The sequence below is a fragment of the Oenanthe melanoleuca genome, chromosome 14 (assembly GCF_029582105.1).
Source record: "Oenanthe melanoleuca isolate GR-GAL-2019-014 chromosome 14, OMel1.0, whole genome shotgun sequence".
NCBI lineage: Eukaryota > Metazoa > Chordata > Aves > Passeriformes > Muscicapidae > Oenanthe > Oenanthe melanoleuca.
Genome location: NC_079348.1, coordinates 8,815,619 through 8,840,498, shown reverse-complemented (window position 1 = coordinate 8,840,498; position 24,880 = coordinate 8,815,619). Strand labels below are relative to the sequence as shown.

Sequence of the window (24,880 nt, the reverse complement as noted above, 5' to 3'; positions counted from 1 at the left end):
TGCAGTAACTTGATGGGCACAGGTAGAGAGGTGGCAATGCTGGAGACTGGCAAGGTGAGTCACTGCACTGGTGTGCATTTCATTAAATGATTTTGCACATACAGGAAAAGAAAGAGCTTGCTGGAATAGGGAAGTGGCCTTCAACAATAACTTAATTCCAGAGTAATAATTTGAAGAATCTTTATTGAAACATTCAGGTAAGTATTTAAAGAATGAAGCTCATTCCAACAAAACTACCGATTTAACATTTCCAAATATAAAAACATTAAAAATTAATCTTTGTGGGCATAACTTTTATCCCCAACAAATTACTGTTATTAACATACTTCATTGCACTAAAGAAACCATGGAGGAAGACTAGTCAACTTAATTGCTTTTGCACTTTAGAAAAAATTGCACTGATTTACATAAATTATCCCAAAATTACCCAAGCAAAATTAACTTGTTCATGGCATCCCAGCACTGCAGGCTTCAGAAACTGAGAGTCAAATCAGGTGCCAGTACAATTCAAAACCCTCAAATTTTGCAGATTATCAAAGTAAGTCCCACTACCACTACTGTTATCATGGTATTAAGGGATACCTGTGCAGGGGAAAAGGGAAGGAGTAAAAAACCCAAATGGAGCAAACTGCAGTACTTGTATCCAGTTCTAGAAGGAGGGGAGGGTTTGTATCACCATCAGGTTACTGGGGGAAAGCAAGTGTTGCCAAAGATGGCTTTTTCACAAGAGGCTCTGAAAATTTGCAGTGAAGTGAGTAAGATGATTGGGGGAAAACACTTTTACACATTGGATTTTGATTTATTCAAAGCTTTGCTTGTGCATTAAGTAGTCCCAGACACTCTGAAGTTGTGCTGTATGTAAATAACCTAAATTAATTTCTCTTGAGTCTGTACAATTCCTACCATAGGTAAGTTACTGTTATTCAAAAAATAAGTGTTGAAACCATCACAAATGTATTGGTTTTTCAAGCTTTACTACAGCTATCTTTAGAAATACACAACAGAAAGAACTCCAGTTACACTGCATGAACATGTTCAGGATTTGGTGTGTAAATGCCGTGCAAGGAAAGTAACGGTGCCTTGTGCTCCTTCCCAGGACAGGAGTAGGAAGCTGGCCAGGCATGCAGAGGCACTATTGCTTTCTAGAAGGCTGAAAATTCACTAACTCAGTCTTACCATACCCAGGCTGTGGCTGGGGGCTGAAGTGGTACAAGAGCAGGAACAGGGGGTGATGGCCCAGTGCTCCTCAGTGATCCCTGTCCCTCCCCAGTGCCCACCACTGTAGGGTAGGGTGTGGGTAAGGTAACAGAAAAAAAGCAACACAGAACTAGGGTGACTTCAGGTGGTGTTTTGCAGGAGAGCCTAAACTGAATTTTAAATACTAAAAAGGTGAACAACTGGCAGTTGTTTTTATAAAGTGTAGTAACATAAGATAATTTTATAGTTATTGGGTGCAACTGTATTTTTCATTGTGTGCATGGTTGAGTGGTTAGTTAGCAACTTGTCATGCGGGGATTCCTGCAGGAAGGATAACTGCCAACAAACGCTCATGAGCACTTCATAAATTTCACTACAGCTTTGGTGACACCGACATGGAGAGGATTAAAGCAACTGTAACAATAAGACAAATCTCTGTCCCAGGGAAGGGAATGTATATTTGTGCAAAATCCCAGTTAATAAATTACAGTAGTTATTACTGTACTGTGTGTGGCACTGTTCATGTTTTCAATGCATCATTACCACCCTGCCTCCCTGGGCAGGGGCCTCCTTGGCACAGTCTGAAATCCACACTCTGGATTTTATCTTTGACTTGCTTGATCCTCTACCTTGGTGCAGTCTGGTGATGATTTGTCACTGTGAATGTCCTCAGTGTCTGTCTTTGCCTGTGCCACCTCCTGCTCCTCTTCTCTTTCCATCTCCAAAGGTCCTTGCTCTTGTCCAGGAGAGAGATTTGGGGGTCTCTGATCCAGCTTGTCCAGGTCATCACAGTGGCTGATGGAACTGGTCTCACTGAACCCATCAGAGCTTCTCAGAGACCTTTTGAAAGCTTTCTGACCTGTGAAGTGTTGGAAGCATTCAGTGCATGTGAAGGCAGCAAGTACAAATGTTCCAGACATTACGATAGATGGAAGATCATGTGGATCTTCCTGTGTTAGGAAGGTTTTAGAAATTAAACTCAAGACACACAAACTTACCAGGAAGTCTTTGCTTTGCAGGGTTGGAAGTGGGAGTTGGTGGTGGAGTGCTGCCTGTTCCTTGGGCCTTTGATACATACATAGCTTCTGTGGATTCTAGAGAGCCTGCAGGTTAAAAAAAAAAAAACAAGTTGACTAAAACTTATTTCTAAAATGGGCAGAATGCGAGTTCAAACTGTCACATGGGGATGATGCATTTTTGAGAACCCAGGGACATGAGTGCTGAGACTCCAGGAGTGAATCCTTTCCCCTCATGCTCATTCCCCAACACTGCTACACTCTGTAGTCCCATTTCCTTCCTGCCCTGGGCATGTGACATCTATCCAGCCATGCAGGGTCAGCATTCCCAGGGGAATGGGCTGTTCTCTGCTCTAAGAACCTGCCACTTGATGCATCCGGAGTTACAAAGGCCTTGAGCACAGCAGAAGGTTTCCCTGCAGGGTGCAGACACACCGACAGTGGGCCACTGTCCTGGGTGTGACATACTCTGCTGAGCCCAAGAATATCCACTTCTATGACTGCCACAGTACTTTTACAGTGAAAATTTATAATTTCAGGAAGTATGTTGGTACATTGGTCTCACTGATGTAAAAGCTTAAAGGCAGCTCTTTCTACGTCCCCAGTAAATCTGAGTAAAATACAGTCTCTCACATTGCACCATAGCATTTACTACTGTTTCCCACACAGCCCAATTGATGCCAGGCCCCAGCCTGTCCTCCAACTGCAGTTGTGGGGACATGCAGTTTAGCACAGACCACCACTTATCAGGATGGCAACCATCCCAACCAGGATTCCAGGCAGACTCCTGTTCAGGGGCACAGTGGAACACGAGTGCCCTGGTAGCACGGGAGAGGATGCACGTGCACTGACAAGAGGAGCAATGTCTAAGGCCAAGCTACCCCAGCTCACATATTTACCCCCACAAACTCCTCCAGGATATGCAAACCAGAGGTCACAGGAATGATTCCTCTATTAATAAATGCCAGTGTCTATCATGGCATTTTTAATATGATTCAACATGCAAGAACAAAATGTAAACTGTACGAGAGAGTAGAAGATTCTTGCTGGGTGTTACAGAAATAGTGCAAAGCATGTTCCTGTACATCCTGAGGGTGGGTTATGTCACCCATGATCAAACCAGCCCAGGAACATGTGCTGCAGGTTCAGTACAGAACTGAACAGTGCCAGCACGACACAGCTGCAGGTGCCCAAGCCCTACCTGCTGTCAGATTGAATGTCCTCCCCTTGGGCGAGGCTTGGAAGGGAGAAAACCAGTTCAGCACAGAGCCCACCACGGGGATCTGGCGCAGCAGCCCCTGCAAGGCACAATCCAACACTGGTGAGAGGAGCCCCCAGGGGGATGAGTTACCTCAAGGTACCACAGGACTGATGGTTGTGGCCTCACCTCTTCCAGCAGTCGTTCTTCATTTGCTTTCTGAAGCTGAAGCTGTGCTTCCTGTATCCCTTTTCTAACAACTTCAGTCATGTTTTCCAACAGCTGATAAAACCCAGAAATAAGGATATGTATTATTTGGACTTGAAACTGTCTTTTTAGTTCAGGTTTTCAGGATGGAGACAGGGTAGTCACACATTTTTCCACTTTACAAAGTGTGTGACAATCTATTTAATTATGACTGTAAATTAAAGAATGTACATGCTGACTGCAGGATTTTTTAACATGTAAACCCAGAGGAAATAAAGTAATTTCAATCAGGAGTGGTACTTTTTTTTTTACACTTAGAAATGAGCCTGTGACCCAAATTCTTTGAAAACCTGCTTAGCATATAAATGTTCCTCAAATGAATGCCTGGGAAGAATGTTTATGTTTATAAGAGTACATTTTGCTTTCTAGAAACACCCAGGACTTAAATCAGCCTCACAGTAACAAGTTATGTGTCAGCCTATAGGTTCACATTGTTTTCCTGCTCTCATAAACAACTGCCACTGCTGCCCTGTGGCAGCCCAGGCCAGCCCCAGCAGTGGTTTATACTGCACAGGGCAGGCAGTTTACTGGGACAGCTGCAGGGGCAAAGAATGAATGAATCCAAGAAGCTACATCTTTGTTTGTGCAAGATAAATGCTAATTTCCATATATTGATGTTGTTTTTAAAATTGCACAAGGACAGACACTCCCTCCAAAATGCCAAAAATTTGTATTACTGTCAGCTAATAAAAGGACTAAGAGGAAGCTGCTCCTCTTCCCTCAGGGAGAGACCAGCCAGGAACTGACCCCCATGGCAGCTCAAGACCCCTGGCTGCAGGAGGGAGGGCAGTGGGGTGAAATTCAGAGTACCAGGAAGAACCTCTGTGTTCTGGCTCAGTCATCTTCAGCTTTGATCCTGCCTTTCAGTGCCTTTGCTGCATGTCTTAGGGCAGGCTGGACTAATGTGGGTTTTCTGTAAAATCCTCCTTCTTGTACCAACCCTCCCCATCTGGGCAGGGCAAGTGGCATTCACAAATAAATTGTTTCCCAGCCTTGGATCAAACAGTGAAGATTCACAGATTTACTGCAGCTGGTCCCAAGGACTGAACCCTTCTGACTCCTCCACTACTCCATTCCTCCCTGGAGCCTTCAGGATCCAAGGGGCCCATTCAGTTCCAACCTGTCCACTATAACAGTTAAAAACTGAGGGTGCTCTAAAGACAAAACATTCCTCATGTCACCCTCCAAGCAGCACAGGGAGTCAAGAGTTTCACTGCTAGAAAAAAATTCATTGCCATAATCAATATATTCCCATGAGCAGAAATAAGCAAAGGATTTCTGAAATTCTATTTATTTTTGAGGTGAGAAAATTAAATGCCCAACACTAGCAGAATGAAGGGACAGATGTAATGCAGGTCACTTAGAAATTCTACTTTAGAGAACATTTGGAGAACTCCATTCAGGTAAATGCTTTGACAAATAGAAGTTGCATCATCAGTTTTATTACTTCAATAGGTAACTTCTAATTTCTCGGTTTAAGACACCAATTTAAAGTTTTTCACACATTTTAGAGCACAGTTCTCTCTTAAAGCTGGTATATAAAGAATCTCAGTCCCACCACATCTAGCAGGGAAGAGAAACACCAGCTCACAATGAACCTACACCTTCACTTTTGTTTTTTGACAGCTTAAAATCTGAATGATAAAATGAGGCTATTTCAGTACTACTGAAAGTTTTCATTAGAACTACTGCACACAGGACCATGAAGACAAATCCAGACATCCTCACAATATCATAATTCATAATTCTCCATGTACAGACACAGATTATTCCTTCCACAGTAATCAAAACTCTTGTGGGCAAGCACAACTTTTACTTTCACAGCGAACAAAACCATGTCCTGAAGCCAATATGAAAGGGGAGAAAAAAAGGTGCTTCAATATTTTGTGAGTTATTAATACATACTCTTGAATTTTCTTCAATTTCTCTGCCTGTTGCTGCAATAGTTTCAACCAGCTCTGACACATCCAGATCCTCTGTGACCATGCCAATGTAAACACAGTTCTTCTGCCCTCCGAATTCTGGACCTGGGGGCACAGGGAGAGTCAGATCTTTGTGCTGAACAAATCTGCAATCCTGCAAGGGCTGCAGCACTTGTGCTGGTGAATCTGGAAATCCCAGCACACCTTCCCGCTCCAGTACCTAAGGGCATGATCTGTGTAGGTATAAATTATGCAGGCCAAGAAAGTTCAGCCCTTGGGGTTTTCAAAGACAGAAAACATAACCTGAACAAGAAAAACAGTGGACATTTTATACAGTCATGGAGTTGTATTATAAATACCAGTGCTGAATATGCTTTAAACTCCTTAACTTTCTGCCATTTACAGATTACTTGGCTCCACAACTGTAGGGCACTTAATTTTTGCCAGCTGATTAGAAAAAGATCAGAGTTCTGAATAAGCAAATTAATACTTTCAGCTATCATGTGGCACTGTGTAAATGTGAAAGTGTTGCTAATTATCACAAAAGTCATCTAAGGCTTTTAATTGAGCTATAGAGAGCAGTGAAGCCATCAGTGCCAGTGGGTTTGCAATGAGATCTACCTTCCACTAGATCCAGCACTACTTGAGAAGGCTGTTTACATACAGGAATGCTGCAGCTTTTGTTCTTTCTGGCAAGAAAAAACCCTTCTTGGTCTAGTTGCCCATACATCAGTTTTCATAAGGATTTCTGAGAACAGCTCACCTGGTGAGCACTCCTGAACTGAGACACTGGGGGAGGAGGGAACAGCGTTCCTCCTGCAATAATCACATGGGCAGCAGCTCATTTTTCATTATAATGACCTATCAAATCACTCTAGCACAGCTAGGAGAATGACTACTAGCTTGAATAGAAGTTCTTTAAATAGTGCAGTTACCCAAAGAAAAGGTGAGATCCGACTCCAGCTCATTTAACTTTTTCAGAAGCTCTGTATTGATTTTTTCAAGTTCTTTTTCTTGTTTGTCATCATTCTTCCCATCACTGTGATAATTGTACCTTCAAACCAAGCCAAGAGATAGTAATTTCACTTCACAGTACATACAGAAGCACCTACACATTTAGCACATTTTGACAAATTCCTGTATTTTGCAAACAAAAAACCTCAGAACATTACAGCTCCTTCCAGCAAGTTTATTGGCATTTGTCATCAGGCATTGGGGGGTGTGCTGAGCTTGCTGCTGCAAACTCAACACAGTAGATTTCTGGTTGCTATATTGATTATACCTGAACTGTTTTGACCATACAGAATCCTTCCCAGAGAGCTGCATCAGAGGATCAGAACAGACTCTTTGAGGGTTTTTTGAAGTCTATTCGGCATATCAGTGAGTGCTATTGTAGATAAAAATAGAATTTATGCTTGGCTAAAGACAGTGGGATGCACTTGCTCATTACATATTACACACATAAACTGCCTCCAATGTTAGAACTGGTGCCCAAAGCACCTCTTCAGCTTTTAAGAGATAATGAAAGAAAATTACTTTATAAAGGCAATTTCCTAAAATGCACTCAAAAGCTTCAACTTTTCAAAGCTAGACAACAATCAGCAAACAAAACATCCAAATCACCACTGATGAGACCACGTGGTCCTGTCTGCTCAAGCACAGTGTTTGCAAATGCAGCATGAAGAAAATAATTTACCTCACAACACCTAACCCTGGCCAGCCAAGATCTTCTATATACAACAGGCCAACTGTTCTTCTCACTTCTTGCTCAAACTCCTCTCTCAGCTGCAGTGTGCTTGTCAACACTGGTATCTTCATTTTTAAGCAGTCTACCAGCTGATCAATGTCTTGCATTTCAGTTCCTAAAACTGCAGAGCACAAGTGTTAGTGTGTGATAAGTGTGGTGGAAGTGACACAGATGTTTGAATTAAGGATTTATAAAGGAGCTGCTCTGCAAGTTAATCAAATACAATTTACAGATAGTATTGAATATCTTTGTCTATGTAAATAGGTTTTTGGTTCAGTTATCTATGTACTGATACATCAAAATGAAAGGAAGTAAGGATTTAATAAAAACCTAATAAAAAGGATTTTCTCATGTTACAAAGTAATAAGGATATGTTACAGTACCCTTTTACATTACATCAGTAACTAGCATTAAAAACCCCACAAATATCCTCTTCCCATAGCCCAGCTGGACATGAATTAGCTTCCATGTTGATTCAAAACAAAACATCAGAGCATCACCAAGTAATTTTATTCTAAAATCTGCTGCTCTGTGTACACCAGGACCTTTTCTCATGAGTGTCAGCTGTTCTAAAGCCTAAGCCCCTCACCTCACACAAGCCAACAGCAGACACTGGGCACCCCCTGAGCGCTGCACACTGCTCTGTGCTTCTGTAGAGTCTAAACTAAGAGTACAAGATACTTCTCAAAACAAAGAATTTTTTATATCCCCCCTCCACCAATAATTACAGAAAATCCTGGAGGCCTAGTAAATAATTATTCTAGCTAAGTAGCTGTATTTTGAACACAAGCACCATTGCAGTGTTGAAACACCTGTGTAGAAAGGTCAGGCATCTGGTGTTAAGCAGCTGAGAGAGGGAATTTAACTGTTTTTCCTAATGAGTTTAAAAAGTAACCAGGAAGTCTTCCTCTTCAGAGGCAGTGAGGAAACATGACCCACAGTTGAGCTCCCATTAATGCACCCATGCTGAGGTGCAGCAAAACAATACAGCTGAGGTGGTTTTGGTTTGTTTATGAGAAAATCCTCCCCACAGGAGAATATCCTGAGGAGCCTCTTGAACCCATCTGCTTTGACCCCAGACTGTTGTACCATTCCACAGCAAAGGCCAGCAGCTACTAGGGGCTGACTGGAGTGGATGTTACCTGCAGAAGTCATGAGTGGGCTGAAGCGCACGCAGGTGCCTTCATCCTCCAGTTCCACCACATCGACTCCACTGGCAGGAACCAGCTGTGCCAGCTGCTCTCCCAGCTGCAGGGACAAGGCACAGTTAGGGAACTGGACATGGCTCCTGCAGGCCCAGCCTCAGGCTCAGGGAACACAGGGACACAGTTTTCTTTCAAAATCAGCTCTTGCAACAAAATACCTCACTCTGTGGGCGAGATGACTGAGTTTGACAGATCCTTAAAATTATGACCATTTGGGATAAGCTGCAAGTGTTACAAATCAGAATTTTCTGCAAAATTTTCACTGCCATTAGGTGTGCCATGATTACTGCACAAGGGATCCAAACCAGCCATGTGCTCAGCTCTGCCACCACAGGCTTCTAGAATTAACTGCTAGAAAAAGCAGAAGTCTGTTCAAGAATTCACAGACATTGACCACAGAGCATTTGGCTGATTTAAAAGAATTCTGAAGTTTACACATATTCCCACAAGACAAAGAGAAAAAACAACAGGTTAAGATTCAGGAATAATTTCACTAGTAATTGTGTGTAAAATAATCAGAAATGTAAAAGCAACTTTGGTTCAGAGCAAATGAATTCTTTGAACAGCTACAAGTTTTGCAAAGGAAATCTGATTGAGAACATCTTTCAAACTACTCCAAAAGTGTTTATTGCTCCTGAGGACCCCCTGAAGCACTCCACTGTCACTCCCCCTTCCCTAAAGAAAAAAAAAAAAAATCCATTCTCACCCACTGATTGAAGGTGTCATAAATGTGTCCTTCATTGCTTATTATGGGGCGCTGAATAGTTGAGGCCTGTGCAGCATGTGAGGTCTGATCTGAATCCAAAGACACAAGAATCACAGGAGTGGATTTTTATTCATTTAATTAAATAAAAGGCAACCTAAAATTTAGATAAAAGACAATTACATATCCCAGCTAATGTAACACATCTACACCATGTACTGGGCCTGCAGCAGAAGAACATGGATGTTTTGTAAAAATATGTTGGACAGGATAGAAACTAGAAGTAAAAGAGAGTTGAACATAATAATTAAAAAAAAAAAACAACCCAGTAAAATACTTCTGAGCTTTGAGGTTAAAATGCCCCAATGGAAATACAACCAGTGTTTTCACAAAGTAAAGTCCTGTGATATTTAATACCTGTGACAGCATTTCCAGAGCTGTTCCCAATGTGCTCTGCTGCTTTTAAAACTATTGCAACAGGAACTGTAATCAGTAAACCACAGCGACATAGTGTTTGCCATGAGCTATGAAATGTTTGAAAGGAACAGAAAACCTGAACAAACCAAAATCTCTCCCCACCAGTACACTCAAATCAAGCCTGCAGCTTGTAAGAGACTTCCATCATCTGCTCTCAAGATCAAAATCATATGCAAATCTTTTCATTCAAGAAGGCAGAAAATTACTTGTCATGAAAATTTAAAACACTGCAGTCTGTCTAAAAAAAGCTATCACGTGTATGATTTGTCACAGATCATGACCAGCATTCACAACCTTTTTAAAAGCACATTACATGTGCTTTTACAGAGAACTGTACTACATCACATTTATCTCAAATTCATTTGGTGAATTAGTAGTTTAAAATACAGTATAGAGAGGAGCTTTGTTGTTCTTGTTGTTTGGTTTTAAATAAATCACATACCTCTATTTGAATATTCCTGGAAAAACTTGAAAACCACCACTGGGGAACTCAGTTCATCTTCAACCTTAAAAGAAAAGAAAAAAAAAATTCCCCTGGTTTTTTTGAAGATTCATAACCATGTACAATTCCTTACACTGCTGAGCAAAGCTTGAGGTCTCTGGGAAAACACCCCAGAATCACTGGGAAACATCAACAAAGTTCCAGCAGGAAAAGTAAGATTATAATTGCTCCTGCTTTGGAGAAATGGACTGTGCCACTTCTGGAGACAATCTCTAAGGCTGTATTTCACAATCCTAAAATTGCAGGATTTAAGTCAGAGGGTAAGTGTTATAGAAATTTGAACTCCCAAGGCCATTAATACTCTACAGCTTACTCGATAAGCTGACTAAATTTTCTATACACCAAATATCAACTCAAATTTGGAGGTGAGGGTCAGGGAATAAAACCATCAAACCCTGTTGGACAGGACATCTCACAGAAAGTGAATTTGGAATGAATACATTAGCTGTGATTTCTAAACATATTTCTGGTATCAAAACCTCAGCTGGGATAATTTTTATGTACAATTTCACAATATAATCTTGACAGCAGGGTAAGATACAGCCAGAATATATTAGAGACACTTAAGGAAACTGGTTTCATAGATGTATTACTGAGCAAACTTACATTCTAAATGGAATTAAATCAAGCTCTGAACACAACTTCTGGATGCTCTTCTGCATTCCCCTGGTTGCACCAGAGCAATGGAACAGACATGACCCAGAGGTCACACACAACCAAGCCATGAGATTTCACTGAACACCAGAACATACTCAGAAAGATCCCAAGTGTCTTCAAAACAATGACTATGATTAACATAATATTTTAAAATAATTTATTCTAGTCAAAGTTGTTCTTATCATAACAGGCAGAAACTAAGATATACAACCAAAGTATTAAAAGCAGACTGTACCGAAGTTTTAATGAAATCCAGGTTTTTCAAGTTTTCCAGCAGCCTTTGACTCTAGAAGACCAGAGCATAAAGAGAACAAATGGAGGAGAGAAATGCAATTTTAGAAATTGAAAGTTGTTCTGAAAAACATTAAACAGTCAATTTTTGAGCAAACCCTTCCAACACGTGAAACCCATCCAATTTTAATTTGTCAATTTGGAATGTAACAGAAAAGTATTTTCTGCATTTAGTAAAACACTGATGACAAAGTGTGACCTTCGATAAGAAACAATACTTTGCATATAAGCACTGCATTTGAAACCAATACATTATATTGGACCTTAACTTTTACTAAAGTAAGGATTCCACATATAGTGCATTTGTACCTCAAGAAATGTTTTGAAGTCCTTGTTAGTAAAAGTAATTTACTATTACTTAAATCAATATGATGCCAAGTAGAGTAGGAAAATAAAGAGCTTTCAAGCAAAAATAGTTAAGCGACAAAAAAGGAAATTATTATGTTACTTCACTGTCTAGGAAGAACAAAGACTTATTTTTCTCATTTATAAAAGTATACATTCCATCAAATAGTAAAAACACATCCCTCCCTCAAACATTTTCCTGTGCTTTCATTTTGAGTGTAACAATATGACCCAGTGTTATACTGTCAACAATTGCAGTATTTTAGTTGAGTCTTCTACAACACATCACAATAACCAGAAAGATCTGTCAAGAGCTGTCATAAATCACTGCTGAACTGTGGCTCACCAGTTGTGAGGCATGTTTTATCCTCTCCACAATGCCATCATGGCCCAGGTACTGCAAGGAGAGCCACAGGGGCAGGGCACGGAGCTTCTCCACGGGCTGGCTCGATGTCAGCCCTGCTGCCAAGGACTGAGGAGAAAAGCAAACAAACTACTGGTAACCTCTCTTCAGTGCTGCTACCTTTGCTAGCTTAGGAAATTATAATTTAGAAGCTTATGAAGAACACGGTAGCAGAATGATCAGAATTGATACCCCAGGATCTTGAGGATGGTGAGTGAGAATCTGAACATACCAGGGATGGATCCTCGTGTCTGTAGAGCGTCACTGCAGGCACTGCTGGGAGCCCCAGCCAGGAGCCCAGAGTCAGAGTCATGCTGTCACATTTTGTAGCAGCCTGAAGGTTATTACAATAAGCACAATATAAGCAAATATATTTTGATTAACTTTACACAAGTACATTTTAAAGTTTCTAGATATAGTGAAACATACCAGTACAGAAGAGGAGACATAACCCAAAGCCAAAGTTGCCAGGTTGACGCTGCAAAAAAAAAGTGGGTTTAGCATATATTAACTAAGTATTAAGAGACAACATTTTAATATGCAGTTTAAATATTTCATATGGATGTGTAAAGGGAGGTAATTTTTGTTCATATGGTTTTCATTAACTATGCAGGAGATAATGCTATGTGGTATTCCAAGACTGAAAACTCAAAAGTAAAAATCGACTTAGTTCTAAAAATTTTCAGTCCAACATTTGGCAAAATCATCACCCCAGGTAGTATCCATTATTTAGCATTAATTTAGTATCAGAAATAAATAGTATGTAAATACAGCTATTCTGCAAAATACCAAGAGAAAAAGTCTTTATTTCAGCTTCAAAAAATATAATCTTAGAGCACTAGAGTCTTCATTGACATTGTCCAAGTTCTTGGAACTTCTTTTTCTCTTGATTTAATCCCCCTTCCAGTTCTGTTCACACTGCTCCTGCTGCTGCCTTCTGGACAACTTCCACTGAAGTGCCATTTCATTCTCAATAACCACTGTATAATGTCCTCTCTGACTTACAAGGTCTTTTTAGGGCTCTCTGGCCAAGAAGGTCTTTTTATTCATATCTCAAACTCTTCAAAGCAAGGGCAGATAAGATTTCCATCTGAATAAAAGTGATCGCTAATCTGTGCTGAAATTACCTCTCCAATTAATTCTTCCTGTGTACGTAAATCAATTTCTATCTCACAATAACAAAATTATAACCATATAAAATGCTTACTATGACAAAACTAAAGTTGGCCCTATGGCTCTCTGTGAGCTGTCAAATTCAATAATGTCTATTAGTCAGACTTTTTAATGAAGGCAGTTACAGAGCCATGAGTCTCCAGTTCCGTACCCTTCCACATGGAGCCACATCTTGTACTGCTCACAGAGCTCCTTCAGCCGGCCCAGCTTGTCTGTGTGCCCAGCCCCTGGAGTCCCTGGGTAGAACAAGGAAAAGGCAGTGACACAGGACTAGCCTGCACTGAAGCTCTGCTAACTGAGCCTCCTGTACTGATTAACAATCACAAATCACTGTCCAGGTCCCAAGCAAGTAACAGTCACCTCCCTCATTGATACTTAAAAGCAAATTTTATACATGTGTTTAATTAATTGGAAGAAAAATATAATATTTCAAGCTAAAGTTGATGGCACATACCTCAAAAAATTCTGAAGTGTTAATGTAAAACTGATTTTTAACAAGAGATCTGCAATCACTACAGTAAGTTACAGTCATATTAATACATCAACTGACATACGCAGAACTGTAACAGCACAATCCAAATTTAAATCAGTTAAATAAAATCCCCTTTGGACAGACAATTATTGTGTGGTCATTAAGATATTTCCTGTTATTTCTTGATATGCAACCACTGAGCTGATTGGAAAAATATCTATATATTTTTTTATGATATATGTATTAATGATGCATGAGGGTTTCTGTGATTGATTGTCCACAGCACTTACCAGCATTGGCCACAAGCAACAAAGGCAGTTTTCCAAACTCGACATCATCTTTAATCAGTCGGTCCAACAAAGCAACATCCTGGTATCAGTAAGAAAACAATGTTTGTCAAACACTGAATTGTTTCTGCTAAACTAGGAAAATAAATTAAGGTTGAAAATGAGCAGCATTATGAAATTCTGAAAGGAAATATTCTCAATGTCTTTGTTTTTGGCTTGCACTTTCTTCTTCTCAAAGGCAAAATAATCTGAAGGCCAAATAAAGCACATGTGAAAAATAAAACACAAATATACCACATATCTTGTGAAAGTACTCCAACTACTCCTACTCTTGAAATCTTGCACTAAAATGTACTTTACTTAAAAGCCATTAAAATATTTTGCAAATGGCAAGACTAACATACAAACTTTCTTTCAGAAAATTTCCATCTATGTTCTACACAGCTTTAAGACAGAAGACTAAGAAGTTGAAAAAAGTAAATGTATTAACAACTCTTCCTAACAGCATAATTGATAATCATTTAATGATCATCAAAGCACAGAAATAGTTCTTAGGGAAGACAAACTTACCATTTGGTGCTGAGAGCCAAACATAGTGTTACAAGGCACACGGCACATGCAGGAAAGGGGCAACCCTAACTGCAATAGAAATGATGAAATTTCAACTGAGAAATACTCTTTTCACATGTTCATGAATACAGAGTGACACAAAAACCAGTGTGACAACAGAAATCTTAATATTACTTTATAAAGTAAATTTTCTGCTAAAACTTATAATCAAATGAATAAGGAAGAAGCACAGGACAAATTATGTATGTTTGGGCAAAGGTCTATCTCACATGACCAACAGCTTATGTAAAGCACAATGCAACCTAGAAACAATCACTCATTTCTTAAAAAGTTAGCACGCAGGATCCTTTCACTGGAAATATTCAGAAAATTTCTATTCCTCCCACTGTATCACTACTGCAAAACACAGGCTGTAAATAAACACTCAAAGTATTTTTCCCAGGCAAATGGTTTTATTTTAAATGTATGAGCTGAGGTTGTGCCCAGTATGGACTCTGCTTTCTTTCATGTAATTTTCACCTTGAGGAAAATTAAGTTGTCACAATCCCCAAAGCTGTGCAGGCAATATGAAGCCAGGTATGCTCTAATTGCAGGTAAAACACCCCTGAGTGACTCTACCTGATTGCAGAGAGCTTGGCCTAGGCCTGTTCTGGCTGCAGAGCTGATGTATATGACAGGCTGCTTAGTGTAGAGCACGTTAAAGCCCTCGAGTGTATAATCTTCATAGCGGGTGTGAATTACAAGTCGACAGATTTTCAGGAGACCTTCACGATCATCTTCATGATAATAGGCTGATCCATTTTCATACCTGCAAGAAAAGCCAAGTAAATAGGACCAGCAAAACCAACAGTCAGTTTAGGGACTAAAATAACACTGACCAACAAAAAAGCTCACCACAAGACAGAGAAGATGATTAAAAACCTTCTATTTTTCCCAGGTTAAAGTAGGTTAAAAGAAAACTTTTACGAGACAGGCTGAGATTAATAATGAGAGAAGCCTAGCATATATTCATTTACACTCAGAGATAGAGTAAGAAAGAAAAAAAATCTGGGTTCCTTTAAGATTGCCTTTAGAGAGTTCAAAACCTTGCTGACTAAAAGTGGAGTGTGGGAGGAAACACACAGAAGGCTTCATTCTGGTTTTAACATAGATTTCAATTATGGACTGCTAATTTTAAAGATAATGCAACGTGATATTCTTTAGTATAGTTTAAGGTCGTGTTTCAGACCTTCCAAGGATTTCTCAGTCTGTGGAACAGGGGTTTCTTTTGTTGACATCCTCAGTCAGGTCACATCCATTTTTAAACATTATCACTGCCTTGTCGCACAAGTTACTCCCAGGGACTCACCTGAAAAGCCTGCAGAGCCAGAGAGTAGTGTCAGAAAGGATCCTCGTTGTAAGTTTTCTCAGTCTTTCCCTGTCCAGCACAGATATATAAGCAGCCAAGCTGTGTCCCAGTAGAGCCATGTGACCCTGTTCACCAACATTCTGAAGTCTGCAAGTAGAACAGAGGAACTGCCAACAAAATCCAAGTCATGGACATTACAGTAATATGGGGTTTATGGATTTTTAATGTAGACCGGCAGAATTAGCTGACTTGCCATTTAAATATTTAGCAGAGAGAAGTGCTGTATATCACAGCCACCATCCTGTCACTGTGTATGACACCCTAAGCTGCCAGTGCACACAGGGCACTTCACTTGGCTCAGCTGCTCACAGGAACAGCTCCTGCTTTTGAACCAGCCAACATGAGCTGGAACTAAGCACCTTATCTGCACTGGGACTTGAAAGTGCAGTAATACCCTTCTCTCCTATGCACAGAAAACTCAGCACACTTACATTACTATTTTTAGAGGCACAGCTTTTCTTTGCTTTTTGGGTTTTGTTTGTTGGTTGCTTTTTTATTTATTGATTTTGGGGTTTTGTGTTGTTTTGGGTTGTTGTTTTTTTTAAATCTTGAACATGTTTTTTAAATGTTAGTTTTCAATAATCTTCTGCAGATCATTTAGTACTATTTCCATTTTACTGAAAAATGGAAATAAATTTTATTTCCTTTCATTTTAAAATCTACAGAGATACAGGATAAAAATCTATTGGCATTCAAAGCTTTAAGACTTTCTTACAACAACTTTTAGAAAGTGACAAAAAAATACGCTGTCACATGAGAAACAATTCCCTTCTATAACTCAACTCAGTAATTAGCAACAGAAGCTTTGTAATTTTAAGTAAGTCAAGCCTCATGCATTATTCCGCTTCACTATACAATGTAAGGTGCCTTAAAAAGTTACCTAGTTGCACAATACTTTACACTTTAAAATATATAATATATATACTTATGTATCTATGTATATATACTAAAATGCATAGAGAAATTATATATACTGAAACGTATATAGAACTTAAAATTAAGGGGGTAAGTTCTGTAGTGATCAGAATATTAAAAAAATCAGGTGTCTTCCACATCCAGTAACTGATACTGGCCTCACCTGTAGGACTGTGAAGTTTCCTCCTCCTCCTCTCCATGCATTAGGTTCTGAACTAACTGAAGTATGCTCACCATATCCTGGCCACTGGGGGAGGGAAACAAAACCAGTTAAAGAGACATACATATGGGTAAATACATACCAGCATCTAAGAGAGGCCATCTGGGACACTCCACTTTTATTGAATGCCGAGTACAGCAATGGTTCCTTGGTCTCAGAAAAACTGATCACAGAGATGAGAATGCTGAATCATTTCAAAACCCTACTTGCTTATAGTGGGAGACTCAGAAAAACAAATCTACTGACACCTGAAAATTTGGTCTGAAAAGCCTGACTTGCCAATATTGAATTCTTATTCCTACACAGTCAACCAAGGCAGCAGCTAAGGATCCACCTCTCCCTTCACATGAAGCAGCTTCAGCTCATAACTCTTAAACAATTCCCTACAAATCTCAGATTCTGGCAGACACAAGCTATGTTAGACTTCTCACATGACATGGTAAAACAGAAAAAGATCCACATCACCTCAACTATTATAACTCCAACTAAAATTTACTGTAGTGTAAGAACTTCCATTGACAATTGAAATTGTTTTATATTTGTATAAAAGATAACTCAGTGTCTCCACTCAAAACCAGGGTTAGTTTCTGCACAGCAGAGACTTAAACAGCTTTTGCAACATTTTCTGAAGTGCTAGGCTGAGCTCCTGCAGGATCATCTCCCACAGAGGACACAACCAATTTAAACTTTCATTTTCAGGTACAATGGTCTTACCTGCCTTATGCATAAGAGCTCTACTTAATTTTTAAAAACAGCTGTGCTGAAAAGGTGGGAGGTTTCTGTGGTTTTTTTTTTGTTTGTTTTTTACTGTTTTCTACCTTATCAGTCACAGTTAATTTTTTTTAACCCAGGTACTTGAATTCAATACAAGTTTATGTTTACTTTGAGTCACAGCTGTAGGCACCACTTCTCCATCAGATTCCAAGAGTTCAAAATTTCAGTCACCAAGGACAAGTAATCTTTCTTTCTCTTTTCTACATGAGAATGAAAATAGTTGGTAAAATTATAGTATTACTTTTTTTCCCCCTATGTATGGGAAAAAGTTTATTACGATGCCTAAAAAATGTTAACTTTTCCATTAATGCAAGTTGCTTGGAAGACAAACATGCTATGCCTACCTGCCTTGGAGTGGTCCAGGAATATCCTTCCGTGCATATTTCTTTTCATTTTCCTCCTCCGCTTTCCTAAGTTAAAGACACAGAATAAACTCTGTAGTGTAGTTTGTGTTTGATAACATCAAATATGTAATTGACTTTGACTTGCAGAAATACTCACATCTATCTATTTCACTGACAACAGGTTCAGAAATAAACCAGATGAGATTGACACAAAAGTTTAGTTCAGATGGAATTAAAGAGTTCCCAAGTTGTTAGGGTTTTCAAATCTTTAACAGAAAGCTTAGAGAAGAAATCTCATATATACCAGAATCAAAAATTACTCTCACTGAATAATAAAAAAAATTCTAACCTTGCAAAACAGACTTGTTTGGAGTATTAGAGAACATGCATAAATATGTATACATTTACTTGAAAAATCCCAGCCTTTGAGAAGCAAAGATAATTTGTACAGGTGTAAGCTTCAGTATGACAATGTGATCTTAAACTACCAGGAAAATGAGGGTTTTTTTCTGCTTAATGCCAGTGACACAAATAATCCTCCCCTTAGCACAAACAGCTGTTGGTTTTTATTGCATCCTTTGCACACACCTCTGATTGTCTTCCAGCATCTTCATTGCTTCGTTCAGATTCTTCCCCATTTCTGCTAGAGTAGGGTCCACCATCTTTTAGGAAAAAGAGAGAAACTTTCAAGAAAAGATCAAAACCCATTTGTCCTACTATCATCTCTACAATCTAATAAATCCTAGAAAGGGTTAAAAACTCAACATTTGGACCTAGAAAGACAAGAAAGTATCCTTTGAGACTGCCCTAGATGAGAAATAAAATGGCATAATTCCCTGCCATTTCCCCAGCAGACTTTTACAACAGTAGTTTTCAAAATAGATGAGAAAACACCTAACCCAAATACCCTTGTAAATATATTTGTTCCAATTTCTTGTACCTTTAAACCAGTTTTTAATCTTAACTAATTGGGAAAATTCCTTTTGTGTAGACAAAAGAGTGAAACTAACCTGCAGCAGGCAGCTAAGACAGGCTGACATGCAGCAATTATCCCCCAGCTGCACAGGCCAGGCCAAAAGTCCTGATCTCACAGCTGAAATGAGGTAACCACAGATATTGCCAGGATGGAAGAGTTTAAAAACCATGGAACTTATTTGCCCTGAGCTGATGACAAGCTCAAAGTATTTCCCAAAGAACTGCTCTGGCTTTGAAAAAGTCTCTTTCATAAACTTTAACCCAAGAGGCCTGACAGAAGCTTGTGACACTGACACAAGACCCCTGGACAGGAATATTTATCCATTTAAGGATTAGATGCCATTTGAAGGTTCCACAGAATGTGGAAGGTATCATCTGGCAGAAACTGATTTACCTATATTTGAAAAATAAATATATCCCAGTGTGAGGGTAGAAGGCAACACCACTGCTGAGCCCCATCACACTAAATGGCAAGGCCCAATGAAACACTCCAGTGACCCCATCACAGAGACCCTCCTCCCTGCCTCTGCATAACCTCCATAGATTTAACACCAAGCCATCACCCACCAAAGACTCTGGTGGTTGCCCTACAGGCTGCTGCTAAGGCTGGGGGGGCAGAGGGAGGGACAGAGATTGTTTAAAGAAAAAAATCCCAAGGCAAACATATACACTCATGCAGATGCTGACACAAAAGCAAATTTAATCACAGAAGTACTTTACACTATTTTCATCCAGAAGGCTGATCAAGAAAGGAAAAAAAATTAAGTTGAGAGTTACTATATGTTCAAAGGCTATTTTTAACCAAATATTTTGAGATTTAACTCACATTACAGCAAGTAATAGGTGACTGAAAGAATCGGTAGCCAGGCATGGGAGCAGTGATCAGACCAAGACTGCCAATTCTCTATTCCATGGCTTTGGAAGGGGCCAGTAACAAATGTTTGGTGGAAGAACAAAAGAAGAGAGCAAGTACTGAATAGTATTTTACCATCAGAACTCCCAGCATGCAGCAATAAATAGGTTTTTCCACTTTTACACTGACTTGTGCAACAGCTACCAGGAATGAGAGCCACAACCTAATTAAGCACTGAGTGACAGAGTAGTAAAACTGCAAAAAATTCCAGACCTTATCACAGATTAAAAAACCCCAACACACACTGCAAGCATTTGACACTCAGAAGAAAACAGATATAACCAAAGGAAAAATAGAAATCTGATCTTTGGCAATATGTCCATACATTTTGAGTGGTTTCCAAACATTTCCAGTGGTTGCACCATGTCAAAGAAACTCTGGAAAGAAGTTCGGGGAAAAAAAAAAAAATCAATTTTGCTCCTGCAAGCCCTTAAGGGAGCAAATGATTGGACTAATCTACTGATTGTGATTATCTCACATAATTTAATTCAGGCTGCCATTAAACATCATCAGTGGCTAGAAGGCAATTAGTTGTTTGAACCTTTCTTAGCATCAGCTGCAAATATTCAAACAGATCTGTTGTTAATGAGGACTCAAGATGTAGAGACATTACAAAAAGGGCTCTGAGATGCTTTTGTTGGCTACTAACATAAAATCCACCTGCTGAAATGACATCAGATGTTAAAAACTGCACATCCTTACCTTGTGACTCATCCTGTCTCACTCACTAATAATTACACACACAAAACACTTCTGTCAATAAGCTGCCAGAATAACTACATAAAATACAGCTTTAAAACTCCTCAGTTACACTGAGATCCAAAAAATGCTATGAAATCCACAGAGTCTTTGAATTCTGATATGGGCTGAATTGGAAAATTAATCCCTTCTGATTTTTTTCCAATTGCTAAGTGGATATACAGTAACTTATTTTCTCCTCTGAATTCTGGAAGGAGAAATAGCCCACCTTTACCTGCTGCAAGCTGAACTTTCTATATGCTCACATTAGTAAGGGCATGGAGGTGGGAAGCAGGAGACTTCCTGCTTATTTTAAGCAGCAAAAATAATAGGTGTGGCAAAGTTGCAGTAACAAACTATTTATTTAAGGAAGGTTTCAGAATGCACTTTAATAACAAGAGTAGTAATAAACAGTAATTTTTTCATGGTCTTGAACTGTTTTTGAAAACTACTGTTGGAGGAGTTCTTGAACACTCCCTCCTGAACCACAGGACAACACAGGAGTTTAGGGGATTAAAGCAGCTGCAGGAAGTTCCTGCACTCAGTCCTTCCCCTGGCTCACAGGCAGCCTTTGGCCAGGGGAGTTACAGGACATGCAAATCCTTCCAAGCTCTAAGGAGGCACCAGTCATGGCTTTTTCCTTCTGGGTGTCCATTTCATCCCAATAGCTCCTGCCTCCTTCAGCCCCTCACAGACCCTGACAGCCTCATCCAGCCTGCTTTATCATTCACTGCCTTCAAATATGTTAATCCAACTCCATAAGGTTACCCTGCCACAGCTTTGATTTGTAGTCACTTCTCCATTCCATAACTGATCAGTTACTATTTTATTAAGTACTTTGAACTGTGAACTGTTTATGATTTTATAGGCACAATGTCACACCTTGGAGTCACTTGGTAACTGGGGAAGGGATAAGGAGCCATTCTCCTACTGTGATAAGACTAAAACTTAATTGCAAATTCAAAAGGGAGAATGCTGCTTCTATACCAATGTTTTACAATCCTGATTTTGCATTTCTGTAGGCCATACTCCTAATGAAATAAAGGGATGATTTTTAAACAGTTTACATAAACGAATGCTGTGTGAAGCAACTCACAGGTGTAGCTCATTCCCTGTTTCATGGGAGTTCATTTCCCAGAACTTTATTATAACACCTTAAAAGGAAGTTTAACCACAAAAAAACAAAACCTCTTCTCAATGGTAAATTAATGTCAAACAATATCAGTATTCTTCAGCCAAAAGAACATTGGTTTTATTCTCCCCAAGAAAAGTTTAAGATAACAAAAAAAAAAAAAGCCTCACTTCATGATTTTTTGGCTTGAATAAAAATGGCACTTTGTCATTACAAGGCTTCTGCTTATAGATATTCACACTTTTAATCTTTATTTATTCCCCTGACAAGCACCAGGGCCTTAATGCAGCTCTGCTGCCTTGAGTTTTCTGTAAACTTACCAAGATGTTATGGTAAATAACACAGTAACAAAAGACAAGAGCCACAGGCTGAGCAAGAAACCAAAACAGTTATTTTTCATGTTTAGGAAAAATACTGCTGTAGAGATGGCAAGAAGTTACAAGGAAAGAATTTGCACTATTTTACCATTGACAAAGTCACCTAAAAATTTAAAACCCTTTAGAAGATGGGTTACTTCTATCAAAATCCAAAAGGAAAAAAAACAAAATAGGTCTGTTAAGGCAAACCTCTAAAATCTAACACAGGCTTCCAGAATTATTTAAACAAGTTCAGCCCAACAAAATATTTCTGAATTTCAGATAAAATTAATTGTAATTATATCACTTATGATACACAATATCTTAAAAAATAATGCAAAAAGATTCTGCTGAAACAAAGTTAATTTGCAAAATCAAACCAAGAGATTTTTGGTGTGCACACCTGTGTGTCAGCTTCTACAAGGGTTTTCATTGTCCTACTGTGCTTTTTTTCTATTCTCAGGAATTTCTCATCTGCTAAAGAAACCTTTTTCTATTTGCATGACCCTAATGACTGCAGTCATGCCAATGTCACTGCATTACAGCTCATTAGGTGATTGTACCAAAATGGTTATGAAAAATTCAAAGTTGCAACAAATGTTAGTACAAGATAAAAAACACTATTCAAATCACTGTCACCCTGCTAAGCTACATGTACAAAGACACAGCAAAGAGAGAAACCATGGTTCAAATAGAACAGTCTCAAATCTACTATGATAATACTTAAATAATGTCTGTGAGCTATGTGGACACATTCTCTGCAGAAAAATGTATCACAGCGTTTTTCCACATGTGATAAAAGCTGTAGTTCTCTGTATGATAAAATGCCATAATACAATTATGTTCTTTTATATATTTAGCAGTAAGTGCCTTCCTGGAATAGTCTTTGGTTAAGATTGTGGTAAATCTGTACAATTTGCAGTTCATCAAGTCTTCTCCCCAAATGTATTTTAAATTCCTTCAAGCTGGGAAGGAATTCCTCAAGAGAGGAAGTAAACCAAATGATAGCTCTTGACACCCATCTATCTGCATATATGGAAAAATCAGACATGCAAGTTTTTGCAGGCCACTACAGGCTATTACTCACAACAAGAATAATCAGAACATGGACATCTTTTAGATAGTTCATCCTTACAGTGTGTTTATTGTTTCTTATGATGCACTAGTCAAGCAAGGAACTTGGTCAGTACAACACTTGCCCTGTACTAATGCACTTTCTTTAAACCACCCTGTATCATACCAATGTTCTCTTTGAGTCCAGTTCACAGACAGCACACTCCAAAACATTCCAATGAAGTTTTACTTAATTACGAGTTTTCAGAACAAGCAGGAGTCACTTCTGTCAGCACGAGAACCTAAGCTTTTAAACACTAACAAATACTCTGTAACAGGGTATTTTTCAGGAAGCTTGTAACATAATCAAACTTTTTTTTTTTTTTTGCCACCAACCCATTAGCTACGTCAGAAAGATACTTCCTGAATTTCCTGACGATTTTACTGGAGCACATCCCATCCAAATTTCTCTGGACCACCCCAAGGATCACATAAAACCGAGCATTCTGCGTATAGTAAATGACGCAAGGAGGGGCGTGTGCATTCACAGCCTTAGGCACATAAAACACTCGTTATTGCAGAGGCACAGTGTCCCCAGAGCCACCAGGAACGGGACGAGCTCGGGGAGGGGCAGGGCCCCGAGCACAGGTGGGGAGCGGCCAGAGCTCACAGTGACAGCGTGACACTGTCCGGCACTCACGGCATCGCTGGGCCAATATTTGCTTTTTACACTGCGCCGGGCAGAGAGCAAACACAGCGCAGCGAACGCCCCCATCTCCATTTTAAAAATGGGTAAAATAATAAAATTTTTAGTAATATTTCCTCTCCTATCCTGCTGAAGGCTAACACTCCATCTTTTTTTTAAAGAAAACGAGAAACCCGCTCCTAAAGCATTTCCCGATAGTTATCCTGCCTAGTTGCAGATCCGGGACACGGATGCCGGTCACACCGGCGGCTGCGGGAGCCGAGCGGGGCCAGGCCCGGGGGCTCCGCTGCTGCCCCACAGCTCCGGCAGGCAAAGCCGCCTCATTCCCGAGGGCAGCGCGGCGCACCGAGCCCCGGCCGCCGCCGGCCCGCGCCCCTCCCCGCGGCCCCGGCCCCACCGCACCCGCTGCTCGCGGCGGGCCCTGGCCCCGCGGCGCTGCCCCGCAGACCTTCTCGAGCGAGCCGTCCATGGCCGCGGGCCCGGCGCCGCTGCTCCGACCGCTCCACGCTGGCAGCGCTGACGGGGCCGCGCGGGGCGGGCCGCGCCCGCGCGCTCACCTGGGCAACGGGCCCGCCCCCCGCCGCACGCACCACCGCGCTGCATCGGCGGGGGGGTTGAGCGGCAGCGACGCGCGGCAGGGCCGGGGCCGGCCCTTCGTTCCGCAGGCCGCCTGAGGTCTCTCCCCCCAGCGCCGGCTGGTGGAACAGTCCCTGGGAGAGCCCGGGTCAGTGACACATACTGGCGCATGCGCGATGGGCGCAGGTTCTGGAGCGGAGCTGCGAGTACCCGGGTTCGAGTCCCCGCCGCGGCGGGTCGTGGCAGGCCGGGCCCCAGCAGGGCTCTGCATGGCTCCAGCCTTCGCGAATCCTCTGTTGTTTCCCCGCGGTCGTCTACGGGGCACCAAAGCCTTTCCT

The 24,880-nt window shown here is 40.4% G+C and overlaps 1 protein-coding gene across 2 annotated transcripts; it reads right to left on the bottom strand.

The window, feature by feature from the left end:
• Positions 1–163: 163 nt before the first annotated feature.
• On the bottom strand, positions 164–24,567 carry PDXDC1 (pyridoxal dependent decarboxylase domain containing 1). 2 transcript variants are annotated; one of them, XM_056502962.1, is made up of 23 exons: positions 24,415–24,567; positions 18,682–18,755; positions 18,094–18,159; positions 16,919–17,002; positions 15,781–15,927; positions 15,051–15,240; positions 14,433–14,501; positions 13,866–13,944; positions 13,255–13,339; positions 12,360–12,408; positions 12,163–12,264; positions 11,874–11,999; positions 11,127–11,177; positions 10,175–10,238; positions 9,259–9,347; positions 8,490–8,595; positions 7,297–7,468; positions 6,536–6,654; positions 5,584–5,705; positions 3,601–3,693; positions 3,415–3,511; positions 2,196–2,300; positions 164–2,056 (listed from the first exon to the last, which is right to left on the bottom strand). In XM_056502962.1, exons 1-23 carry the CDS (start codon positions 24,433–24,435, stop codon positions 1,800–1,802), a joined length of 2,367 nt encoding a protein of 788 aa, XP_056358937.1. In that variant the 5' UTR covers positions 24,436–24,567; the 3' UTR covers positions 164–1,799. The 2 variants fall into 2 exon arrangements, with proteins under 2 accessions (XP_056358937.1, XP_056358936.1); XM_056502961.1 differs by having other exon boundaries at positions 24,369–24,542.
• Between the last annotated feature and the right edge of the window lie 313 nt (positions 24,568–24,880).